Source organism: Notothenia rossii (assembly GCF_949606895.1).
Source record: "Notothenia rossii genome assembly, chromosome: 8".
Classification (NCBI taxonomy): domain Eukaryota; kingdom Metazoa; phylum Chordata; class Actinopteri; order Perciformes; family Nototheniidae; genus Notothenia; species Notothenia rossii.
The window spans coordinates 13,667,982-13,680,559 of NC_136906.1; the positions used below are offsets into that span (position 1 = coordinate 13,667,982).

At 40.4% G+C, this 12,578-nt stretch overlaps 1 protein-coding gene across 1 annotated transcript in view; it reads left to right on the plus strand.

The window, feature by feature from the left end:
- The first annotated feature begins 3,931 nt into the window (after positions 1-3,931).
- LOC307015736 (Na(+)/H(+) exchange regulatory cofactor NHE-RF2) overlaps positions 3,932-12,578 on the plus strand; it is a 35,097-nt gene continuing 26,450 nt past the window's right edge. Inside the window, exons 1-2 of the mRNA XM_079644535.1 lie at positions 3,932-4,628; positions 5,566-5,859. Of these exons, the coding sequence (XP_079500661.1) occupies positions 4,422-4,628; positions 5,566-5,859 (501 nt within the window). The 5' untranslated portion in view covers positions 3,932-4,421. The remainder of the gene's footprint in view (positions 4,629-5,565; positions 5,860-12,578) is intronic.

Here is a 12,578-nt window from a genome sequence, read left to right on the forward strand (position 1 = left end):
ACCTTTATTAGTCCCACAGAAGGGACATGTACGTTGTTACAGCAGAAAAAGAGCCAAAGACAGCTTTATGTTACATAATATGTTACATGTATAAAAAAGTATTAAAGTAAAAAAAAAGTTAGAATAAAAAATAGAATAAAATAAAAGGTTACACAATTTCCAAAAAGACACCCTGTAACAGTTCTGTGGATTTAGCAACCAGGTATATATTGCACACTTATTAACGGCATGTATATGTATTGCACACATAGCACATATTGCACATAGTTCGTTGGTATTTCCTCTCTTTGCCGCTGCGCCTTCCACTTGTCTTTATGTCCCCTCCCTCACTAGTGCACTTCTATAACATATACGCAGCCCTTATTCTATGTTTACTGACAACCTGTTTGTGTGGCAGGGTGTGGGGGTAGAAACACACTCTGTGCCTTCTGCAGCTTCTGGTTACCTCTGTGGTTGGGGTAATGCTGCTTTTGTTCCATCGACCTCAATGTCAAGTGAAGCACACGTATTTTTACCAAGCAGAGAAAAGAGCACATTACAACTTGTTTAGTCTTTAAGATGATTCCGAGAAAAACTAGCCATGAGAGGCCGACTTCTTTTCAAAGAACTTAAACAAAGGAAAAACTAGAATAAACAATTAAGGCCTGAGGACTTTCTAAGGTCAATATGCTAGCCAATGCCTCCTGTCGCTCGCAGATAGATAGATATTGTAGTTTTCACAGTTTGTACAGTATTTCAATGTAAACAGGAATTCCAGGGATTTATTGTTTTCTGGGAAGACACAAATCAGACGCCATCAAACTGACCACTAATGGCTTTGGACACACAAGATGTGTTTGGGAGAGAAGGAAGAAGGTGAGTAACTTGTTTGTTTAAATAAACAACATGTCAGTGCGTGTGGTGAGAGCAGAAAGGAATTCAAGCATTTATTTAAGTGGAGGTGAAAAAGACAGTGGCTGATATTTGAAAAGTAAATGGTAAAAGTTTAATCCTCAAGAGAGTGTACATTATAATTGTGCATCATTGCTGCTTTTTTTTTATTTGTGTTGCATTGCAGCAAAACAAGAAGCCAATCACAGCCCAACCTGAAACTAAGATAGTTTAACATTTCTAACACAGAGGTAACCAGAAGCTGCAGAAGGCACAGAGTGTGTTTCTACCCCCACTCCATTAAAATGATGGTTCTTCCTGGCCTGATTAAGTTGAACCCTGATGTATTAATTAAAATGGTCATCAAGATAATAGATCATCTATCAGCGCATGGCTATCATAACAAAGTTGCAAGTGAATCCAGATCCCATAGCAGACAAACAATAATCTGATTGTGTTTTCTCCAAATGATCTAATAAAGGAAAATGCTATGAGCAAATGGAGCCATTGCTGAGGACAGGAAGATCTGTAGGATAGCATGATGGAAATACCGGAGATCGGCTGTTTGTTGTTTGTTGCAGCCAGTGGCGGTTCTAGACCAATTTGACTGGGGGGGCCAGGCTGGGGCCAGTTATTTTCTGAGGGGGGCACAATAAATGCAGGACGAAAAACACAAAGAAAGTATGAAGTAATTACGCATACACCTAAGAAAACAAAGCAATTAAGTTATTGGTATTTGTTTCATTACACGTTTTCAGTGTTTACTAAAAGAAAATGTATGCAATTTAATTATTTGAACCTGCTTTATTTGGGGGTGGACCTAACTTTCTCTATGGGGGTCCGGGGGCATGCAGCCCCAGGAAGATTTTTTTTTTGAAATGTTGAAGTTAAATGCATCAATCTGGTGCACTTTGAGCACAAAAATGAATTTATGGATACAGCTCTCAACACTCATGAAAGAGAGCTGTATACTTTCAATAATCAACAAATCTTTAGAATATGATCACAAACAATAACAAACCATTTAAACTAGTTTATTCTTATCTTATGTTACCTAGTTAGCATTCTTTCTTTTTATTTATGCATATTTTACTATTCTCTCCCCTTTCAAACTGTTTTTTTTTTTACTGTCCTATACACATTGGAATGATTTCTTTATTTTTTACAACACATTAAATAGATAAAGGTGTGCTCTCTCTAGCTCTCTCTCTCTCTGTCTCGCTCGCTCACAGAAGCTGTGTGCTCCTCCGTGGCGATGACGGTTTGCGTAAAAAAAAAAAAACATATTTGTAAAGTGGGGGCTATTGAGGGCTTGCGAGATACCGGTAGCTCGTGATCAACGTGTTGGAGACCCCTGCTCTAATGGGTCCGACTAGAATGAAAAATATTGTTACTTCCGCCTATTCTGTCAGCCAAGAAATCGTTTAATCATAAACTTTTTTTCTTTTTTCAGGGGGGCCACCAGGGGGTTCCAAAGTCAGTGTTAGGGGGGCACTGGCCCCCCCTGCCCACCCCCCCCCCCCCCAGAACCGCCCCTGGTTGCAGCAAAGCTCTTCTTCCTAATAGTAACTGTAGGATAGGTAGTCATGTTAGTATCATTGACGATGTCAATAATGTCTGTATTAATTATATCATATTGCAATGAATCGATATCTCCCCATCATGTATTCCAAAAAAAATATGATTTTGTTAATTTTTTCTCTACCCTTATTTAATTCCAGTGGACACAATAACTTGATTTAAAAGGTTTGACTAGAAGTGTGTTGTGTAGTAGTTGAAACACCTTTTGGTGTTCATTGACCTCCAGTGGTCATTGTTAGAAACTGCAATAATAAAGCATTGGTTTAAAAAGGATTATCATAATCATGTGACTACAGTGACAGGTTTGCATGCTCTAATGTTCCAAAAGAAAATGGTCTCATACTGCCTGCTGCAGCACCTCTTTTCACCCTCTCTCTGGAACCAGAGCCCAGTGCGCTCTGATTGGTTAGCTCGCCGGCTACGTAGTGATGTGTAGGAGCGCTAGCCAATAGAAATGTGAGAGTTACGTAGTGGTATCACTATGTTACAGAAGTAAACAAAGGAGTCCAATGTAGACAGGGGGTTTTAACCTTTGCAAACATACCCAAAAATCTATATATAACACACTTCAGGTAGGGAAACTCCCAAAAAGCATAATAGGGCCCCTTTAACATTAGTTTATATGTATTATATTACCAAAAATGTATGAACAGCAATAGTTCAGCAGATCTTTAATTCAACATTACAAATAAGAGTATAAAAGTATTGTAATAACTATAAGAATACAAAACGGATACAAAAAGTTGCAATATAAGATGTTATATTTATGGAAGATAATGTTGGCCCTTTAGCTTTGAGAATCCATCCAAACTATGAGCTACAGTCATGTAACTACTGTATGGATTCATTGTGTTTATTATTATTTTAATGTTGTGAGAAGATTTTTTTTATTTATAGCATAGATAAATGAAAATGAATAGTGTTTTGTAGTTAAGTAGTGGTAATATTGCTTTTAAAATGTTGATTATACTGTATAGTAGACTAAACAAATAATCAAAACAGAAATTGGTTTACTTACTAAGGATTCATATATCTACTCTTTAATGGTGACCACAAATATCCATTTACTTTAAGCCTTATGGTTGAAGATCTTTGATTCGCTTTGGGTTAGTCATTTGGGGCATTTTTTCCCTATGGGGTTTAAGGGGTTATAGATTAAATTAACAATTTAGCCAAGAACCTGGTCTAAATTATGAATCGAAAACTACAGTCAGTCATCTTGTGGTTTGCATGGTCTTATTGAATTATATGTTAATAAAAACACATGTTGAATCTTGTTTGTTGAGCTGAGAAGATGTATATTTTATGTATATTTCTTAAACCCAATGCAGCATGCAGTGCTTTGTATTTACTTTACAACCCACCACCTAGGGGCAGTATTGTATAACTCTGAATCCTCTCACTCTGCTCCGAATATTTCACTTTCCTGAGAGACAAACAGGTAGCCTGGCCAGAGGGAGGTGGTGCTATTGCGCACACGGGCGCTCAACCTGCGCAAACTACAGCATAACTGCATGCATATTCTCCGATCAGTTGTTATGGATAAATGTGGAGGGAGAGGTGAGGCCCTGCTGATCATTTCGACTCCAACACGTCTGCAGTCACATCAATGATGCTCTCCTGGAGGCTCTGAAGTCTGTGCGCGCTGCAGCGGATCAGTTTTGGAGTCGCCAGCAGTGCGCCTCAGCTGGACACAGGACACACGATCTGGAGGACTGGCTTCATCGTTTTATTGAAGTTTGATGCCTATTTTGTTGGTATTTTTATCCCTGGGATTTCTTCTTGTGAAGTGCATTTGGAGCTGCTTGTATTGAGTGTTTTTATTACATGGAAAGCGTGCGTATCGTGCAGATATGTTTTCGCTCAGTGGAAGTTAGCCCTGCAACAGCTCTCCTAACTCTTCTCTTTGCATCTTATTTATAATAATTTAACTAAAAACTGCACGAGGTTTTTAAAACGTCAGTGGAAAAATGGCCAGCGAACGGAAACCACGGCTTTGTGTCATGGCAAAATCGGAGAACGGGTATGGATTTCACTTGCATGGCGAGAAAGGGAAGAGCGGACAGTACATCCGCAAAGTGGAGGCTGGGTCCCCCGCAGAAGCGACCGGGCTGCGCGCGGGGGACCGGGTGGTGTCGGTGAATGGGGTGAACGTGGAGAAAGAGACACATCACCAGGCAAGTAGATGTGCATGTGGCTTTACCTCATGTTACAGGAGGAATGTTACTCCACACACCGGTTTTCCATGCATTACCCTCCTCCTATTGTAATACATAACTTTTCTTTTAGCTTCTAATTATACCTTACAGTTTTCTTTACTAGAAACATGTGACTAACCTGCACCATCTCTTTGTTTGGAAGCAGGTATGCACTGTCAAAGGACTTAGAGCTGAGAGACTGTTTTCGCAATGGTTGTCATAAAGAGACAGCAGCCTCAGATAATCATTTTCCCAGGCTCGCAGAGGAACATTAGGTTTATCTGTAACCTTGTTAAAACAGAGATAAAAACAAACTGTTGACTGTTGTGTTTGAAGCTCTCAGAACGTTTCTGCATCCCTGGTGCTTTAAATGTAGACTTTGCACAAAGAATTGCAAAGTTGCTTGTTTTGTCATCTAATGATGTTTGCCCACATTCAAGGGTTGGAGAGCCCAGTATCTCCATCAATGACACGAAGGATTGATTCAGAGCAAATGTTTGCACTAAATTAATCAGACGGTCTTTTCTTAAACATCAAGACAAAGATAAAGTACAAAATATTGGCTAAATCATCAAATTGTTGGCTTTATTCCTGAAATATTACGATCAGTTGCCATTTTATGGTTCATAGTGTCTGATATTTTGGTCAATGTTTACATATGTCTATCACCACTGTGATAGGCACTGTACACCCACATGTCTGAGAACAGTGTGAATGTGTTAAATCATTTCAAAAGATGTCTTTGCGCTGACTGGATGCCTCTAACGGAGCTGGTTAACCAAATATTATTTGATGCGATTGGGTTATTTTCCTATAGCTGCAGTCTGTAGTGTTTCACTGCTGCCAAGCTGTGGAGTTAATCCTTCTTTTAAGAAACAAAATGAGCAGTGAACAACCCTCCTCTCCCGTCCCTCAGGTGGTACAGCGGATCAAAGCGGTGGAAAGTGAGACCAGGTTGCTGGTGGTGGACCAAGAGACACATGAAAGTCTGCGCAGCCTCCGCCTCACACCCACAGAAGAGATGGCCATCGTCAGGGTTTCACCTCCGTCCTCCTCCTCTCCCACAGCCTCCCCCTCACCACCCCCATCCTCGGTCCCATCCTCCCCAAGCAAGAAGCGGGAGAACGGCTCGGTGTCCAAGCAGCCGGTCACTCCGAGCAGCCAGGTGCAGAAGCCCACCAGGAGGTCGCTTTCCAAGGCTGCGAAGAAGGTAAGCTGGCCTGACAGGAGAGAACAGTAAAAACAGTCTAATTTAGTTATCTTTTATACTTGTGTTACTCTTTTAATGGTGTTTGGTTTCTAAGGGGGGACATACAGGTGGAGTATTGATCAACAGTTGTAATATGTATAGGTCTCCCTTTTTTCCAAATATGTATCTTGTTATTCCGTATATAGCTGCAAACCTCCTGGTTGGTCGCAAGAAACCAAAGAATATTTTCCGGCTCAAACTTGTATCTGTCAGAACAGAATATGACCTGACCAGTTGTTACAATCCTTTTATAACAGATAGTTCTGTATGTTATTTTCATGATTATTTGATCAAACAACTGTGAAGTGCCTAACAATATTTATTTATGAAAAAAGCCCATCACAACTTCCCTAACCCCCAGTTGACGTATTTAAATGAATTGCTTTGTCTGATCCTCAGTCCAAAACCCCAGGGCAAAGGAAATCGGCAGCTTTTTACATTTACAGTTCTTCAACTAGTGATTTTTACAGTTTGGAAAATATACTGATTAGCTTTCTTGCAGAGAGTTGGATAAGAAGATCAACAGCACACTTACATTATGTGCGCAGTGAATTTGAAGCTATATCAACAGACGATTAGCCTAGCTTAGCATAGGGGACTGGAAATGGAGAGAAACAGCTTGACGGACTCTGGCAAAAAGATTAACAAAATCAGCCTATGAGCATCTATAATGCTAAAAAAAAAAAAAAGATCTTCAACCAAGCAAAACTTTAGCCATTTTCAGTCTTGATTCAAGCTAACGCTGCTGCCTGTAACTGCACATTTATCTTCTCATGTAACGCATACTGAAGCAGAAAAAGAGCAAGAGTATTCCCCAAATTCTCTAACTATTTTCTTATTATGTGAGCTTTTTTTTTAGTTAACATCAAGTAAATGATATTCTATGTGTAGAGAACATAAGGCCTTGTCATTCAGCCTAAAAAACACAAGTCTTTTTCAGACACTCAAACAAAGCATTCTTGGAGTATGTCAACCTCCAAACACAAGAGTTAAAAATACTGAACCCATCAGCGAACAGATTGCAGATAAGTGAGTCATCCCTGAACAGATTCTCCTCACCCCGGACTTGTTCTCTTGCTGCTTTGCCAGTTTCAGATTTGATAAGTATATGTTATGCAAGTTTCCATCCTGTTCTGCAGCCTTCCTTGCATGTTTAGGGTATGTCTGATAATGAATGTGTGGGTCCTGAGGGAGGAACATGGCAGCTGAATTCGCTCCAGATGTTGAGTTAGGTCACAGAGAGCAAGGAAAGGTCAGAGGGGGTGACCCCTTCAGATGTTAAGAATCTGGAAACGGACAACGCAGTGGCTCTAGGAAATGCACAGAAATAGTTATGATTTATGAATCAAGAAAGATGTTTGGGAGATTTTCTAAAAGCCTTTTGTTTTAGATTAGCCATTAGACAAAAAAAGCACTTCACAAGTCTCACGACATAAAATGAATTGAGGCTTGAATGAAACCATTGCTACATTTCCATTTCATCATTATGACCTCTCTTCTTTTCTAATGTTACATTGTTTTGTTTTGGCATTTCATTTTATATTGAGGTAATCCAAATATAAAGAGAAGTAATGAGGTTACATTAGTTTTAAAGTGTGATTCTAAGATTAGTTTTTTTTTTTTAACCCTCTTAACCCTGTAGATATTGATAATATTGTGAAATGATATTCAAGCAGGAATTTTACTTTACAGGACATTCACATCTTCCTGTGTTTGTTTTCATAACTCCTTGTCACAGTTGGTTGGATATTTCTCAATAGTCATTTGATACACTTTTTTTTCTAAATCAGATTCACTGTTTGGTTATTCCATGTTAAATTGGAAAACAGGATGTGTTTCCGTTCGCTCTGTCTCTCCTGGAACACAAAGATCTGATGGGCTTTGGTTTCACATGGCCTCTATCAGCGGGACGAGGCTGCTCCACTTCTGCTTTTTGCATTTACACAAACATGTGTTTTAAGTTAGGCTTACCCTGCCCATATGTGAGCAGCACTCAGGCACTACTTCTACAAATGCACGGCAGCATCAGGGCCAATCAGTTCAATCTTAAATGTGTGTGTGTGTGTGTGTGTGTGTGTGTGTGTGTGTGTGTGTGTGTGTGTGTGTGTGTGTGTGTGTGTGTGTGTGTGTGTGTGTGTGTGTGTGTGTGTGTGTGTGTGTGTGTGTGTGTGTGTGTGTGTGTGTGTGTGTGTGTGTGTGTGTGTGTGTGTGTGTGTCTTTGTTCAGCTCTGGGTTTGTGACCTATGGCAAGAAATCCCAGTGCCTGGTGGGCTCAGATTGGCCTGGCTGAGGCTCAGGGAAACGCTTAGAGGTCTCTTGTTCCTCTATTTTTTTTGTATGACTTATGAAAGGATGGAAAAAAGTTTGTCAGAAGCCAAAAAGCATCAGCGCATATAAAATGTGGGAGCTGCTATTGGGACATTTTAAACTTGTACTTTGACGACCATAAGCAACCTCCTGTTGAGACTGGCACATTGAAACCTGCCTCTGTTTCTCAATTGATACCTTGATAGTGTGGAAAAAGGAAGATGTTTCCATTTCCCTGGTTCTACAACAGATATGCAGACTCAGTATTGACACTGCATGCTAATATAACATATTTCGACTTGTTTGTCATTTGTCCATGTGGCTGTCAAGGATCTTTGGCAATCAGTGCCGTATAATTACAACCACGAAAGCAGAGGGGAAAAAAGACTGATCAGCATGGAAACATTAATCACCAAGTGAACAATCGTAACTAAAAATATGAAAGATTAATCTCTTCTCCTAATTCTTTGACTCTGTCACAGCTGTAAAAGTCAGTTTGTTTCAGCGAGACTGCTGAGATCAGCACATTTCTTCTCATAAGTTTTATTTTCAAAGAAAGGCAGGAGAGAAAGAATGAGGGAGGGATGGAGAGCAGACAGCTTTTGGACAGAGGGAACCCAAGTAAGAGAAGCCAAGGCAATAACAACCTTGAAGATTTGTTGGAGGGACTTTTCAGGAAGTGGGCCCCCCTCAGTGGGGCAGGGGAGTGGGGAAAGTAAAAGGTTTTGAGGTAGTGGAATCACACAGTGAGGGGGAGACTTGGTGAAGAGGTTTGATAGAAGCTGGCAGAATACATGGTCACAGCAGAAACATGGGTAGACATGGTCCTTTCTGCACCTGTAATCACTTTGTCCATTCATTTTCCTTTTAGGGGTTTTGTGAGTGTGCATGTTCCCTCGGTTAAATTACACTGCCTTTCTTCAGTTGTATGGCCAATCCGTGTCATGTGCGACTAAATACTATGCAATGGGTGTCTTTCACAGAACCTTAAAGGTGGGGTAGGTAATTTTGGAGAAACCAGCTCGAGTGCGCTAGAATTTGAAAATACACAACCGGAAAAAATCTGCCACTTCCTTACAGAGCCCCTCCTCCAACACACACGAACGCGCACATGACCAATGAGGGCACGAGATAAGTTTGTGCACAGATGGAAGGCTGACAGGCAGGTAGGCCATCCAGTTATTTTAGCCGGGCCGGCTAAAATAATTGGTCGTGCTTTTTACAGTACGGCTTCCACAGATGACATCTTTTCATGGATTTTTTGTCAAAGCACTTCAGATATTCATTGCTGTCGGGATGTTAAGAGCATTCCATGGAATATAACAACAAGTGTATCTCAAGCCGGTTTCTCAAACTTACCTACCCCACCTTTAAAGTGTATCACTGTTAAGCATATTGAGACTGAAAACCCATATAAAATATGTTGGCTCGATAAAACAGTCCTAGAAAAAAAAGGTTGAAGTTATTATCTGGTTCTCGATCCATTTCTCTATGACAAAATCAGAGAAAATTGTATGAAACTGAAAAAAAGCTCAGATACTTCGTTTGCTGTCGCTTTGTAACAATTTTCTTTTCACTTTCTTGCTCACTGGCCAGCAGACAATCGACAAGACATTTAGTAGGAACTAAGATTGATGCTAGAGTCAGAAAGGATGAGACGTCTCAAAGACAAGAACATTACGACTTGGGTTTAAGACGTATCATTTTACCCTAACACACCTGAGGTGTCAGTGCTCTTTCTCTGTGCACACGTGGGTTTAAAGCTCAAGTTGAAGTGTCAGGTGTCACTTTCTCACCAGAACCTTTTATTGTTTTATAACAAACACAAGCACAGAAAATTATCGGTTACTTTTACGGTTGATAATCAATTCAAAGTTCTCAGATGTGGATATTTGCCGTTTTTCTTGGGCTCACATAATAATAAAGTGGTATTAAGGCATAATATAATGAATATCTTTGGACTCTGGGTCAGAGAAAAAGGTGACATTTGATCACTGTTGACTCTATATTGTGATAGGCATGTTTTGCCCTTGTGTTATGCCATGCACAAAGACAAATAGATAGAAATATTCCTTTCCACAAATCCATGACAGACATGTTCCTGGCAGGACAGTTTCTGTATTATGGGGGAGATATTTTTTTTACTCCCACCTCTCCCTGGCCTGCACTTTCCCTCTCTGTTGGTGGTAAGGCCTCCACCACATGCACAAACACACTGTGGATTGCTGTTGTTCTTTCCAGCCCTGCTGCACTCCTGGTCAGTTTAACACCACGCTTGCTAGGAAGTACATGGAAAGTCGTTGCTACGGTAACAGTCAGCATTTGGATTTGTGCGCTGGAAAGATAGAAAAAAATAATAATAATAAAGTACCGACAGAGGGAAAAGAAGAAAAAGGAAAAACGGTTTTGCAGAAATGAGCGTTAACGTGTGCAGGCAGTGTCTTGGCTTCTCTCTGATATGTCCATTATGACTTTGACCTTTTAAAATTGTTATTTTCTTTGTAACAAAATATGATGGTTTGGCTCAGTCAGAAACATATCAGTAGTCCAGATGACCCAGCTGTGAGCACACAGACTGACATGTGAACAGCACTTTGTGTTGTAATAAACTTCACTACATCATGTGTAGGATTTGCAGAGGCCTGCAAGAGATCATCTGCTCCCTATAGAGAACATTAAACAGACACACACAAACACACAAACATCTGTCAAAACACTAAGACTGAAAGGAGGGGTGTGTGTTCGTAGAGGTGCTCTTTGTGTGCGCAAAACTGTCTTTGCTCTGTAAAGAATAAACACTGCTTTCTATGAAGATTCCCAACATGTTTTATTAAGTGTGAGTGCATGTGTATGCTATTGTGAAGTTTATGAGCATTTGTTCATTTGTAACTTTGGGAAGACACATGTGTGTCACAGGTGGTGAAACCTTAACAAACTCCATGTAAACACCAGCAGAGACTAAACAAGTCAGACACGAAGACGGAGTAAACAAGAGAGGCCAAATAATTTTCTGAAAATGCTTCTACAGACAACTTCTAAATACTTAAACATGTGCATATTTGTGGTGCTGGGGTAAAAGAGATCTGCGTGAGAAAACCATGAACAGAGAGCACTGTTTTTAAGGGTCAGGGGCAGGGCTTAAAGTCACAGGGTCAGAATTGAATAAACACAAATAGTAACTCTGTTGGATCTGTTGGGGGAACATAAACAGAAGTTGGGGGGAAAAGAAACAAAAGAGAGGTCTTTGATGACAAAACAAGGCTCCCCACATTGTTCTTTAAGAAAAAGTTATTTGCTCCATCTCTTTGCAGATGTTGAATGTCATCATGAAAGGAAATATTGTTCTCATTTCTTGTCACTGGGATCTTTTCTTTAAATTCCTTTTTTGTCCCTGGCATGAAAAACATGATCATCTCAGGGTATTAGTTTATCGAAATGCAAAATTGAAGATTGAAGAAGATTCAACTTATTGTCATTACGTAGTACAGGTACTATGTAACAAAATGGTTTCTCTGCATTTGACCCATCCTAGTGTTAGGAGCAGTGGGCTGCCATTATGTACGGCGCCCGGGGAGCAGTGTAGGGAACGGTGCCTTGCTCAGGGACACCTCGGTAGCACTTGGTCTTTTCGGGACTTGAACTGGTGACCTTCCAGTTGCCAAGCAAAGTCCCTATGGACTTCGCCACCACCTTCCGAGAAGATGAGAAGATGGCTGAGGTCACGCTCTCTGACATCTCCTCCTTGCCCACTACACAGACTCAATTTCTGAATTTGATCGGGATAATTGGGAAAATATGCTGAATCATTCAGCACTTCAGTCTGTGTGGACATCTGTTCACGATTTCTGCCTGCTACCCAGACATGATCTGAAGAGCACAAGACAAATGTGAGGTTGTTTCTTGTTGCTTCAACAAAACGTTTGAGGTTGTGTACCGTATAATACAAGGGCTGAAGTGGAGCAATACAGCTGACGTTGGAGCATATCAAAAATCCTCTCCAAGTTTTCCTTTTTGGCAAAGACAATGTATTTTATTTATCTAACCTTATTTAACCTGGCATATCAACTATCAAAACATTCCTATTCAGCTTGGATACCACACGAAATATGAAGATATATACATTTAACTGTACATAGGTAAGAGTGAGTTAGTGTAAAATACTCTTTAGTAACATCTGGAACTGGTGTTTCACGCCCCCTCCTGCGAATACCAACTGTGTTACATCAAGATGCAGGGGTCCAGATTGTGTGTGTGTGTGTGTGTGTGTGTGTGTGTGTGTGTGTGTGTGTGTGTGTGTGTGTGTGTGTGTGTGTGTGTGTGTGTGTGTGTGTGTGTGTGTGTGTGTGTGTTTAAAAAAAAGAAGGGTGAACCAA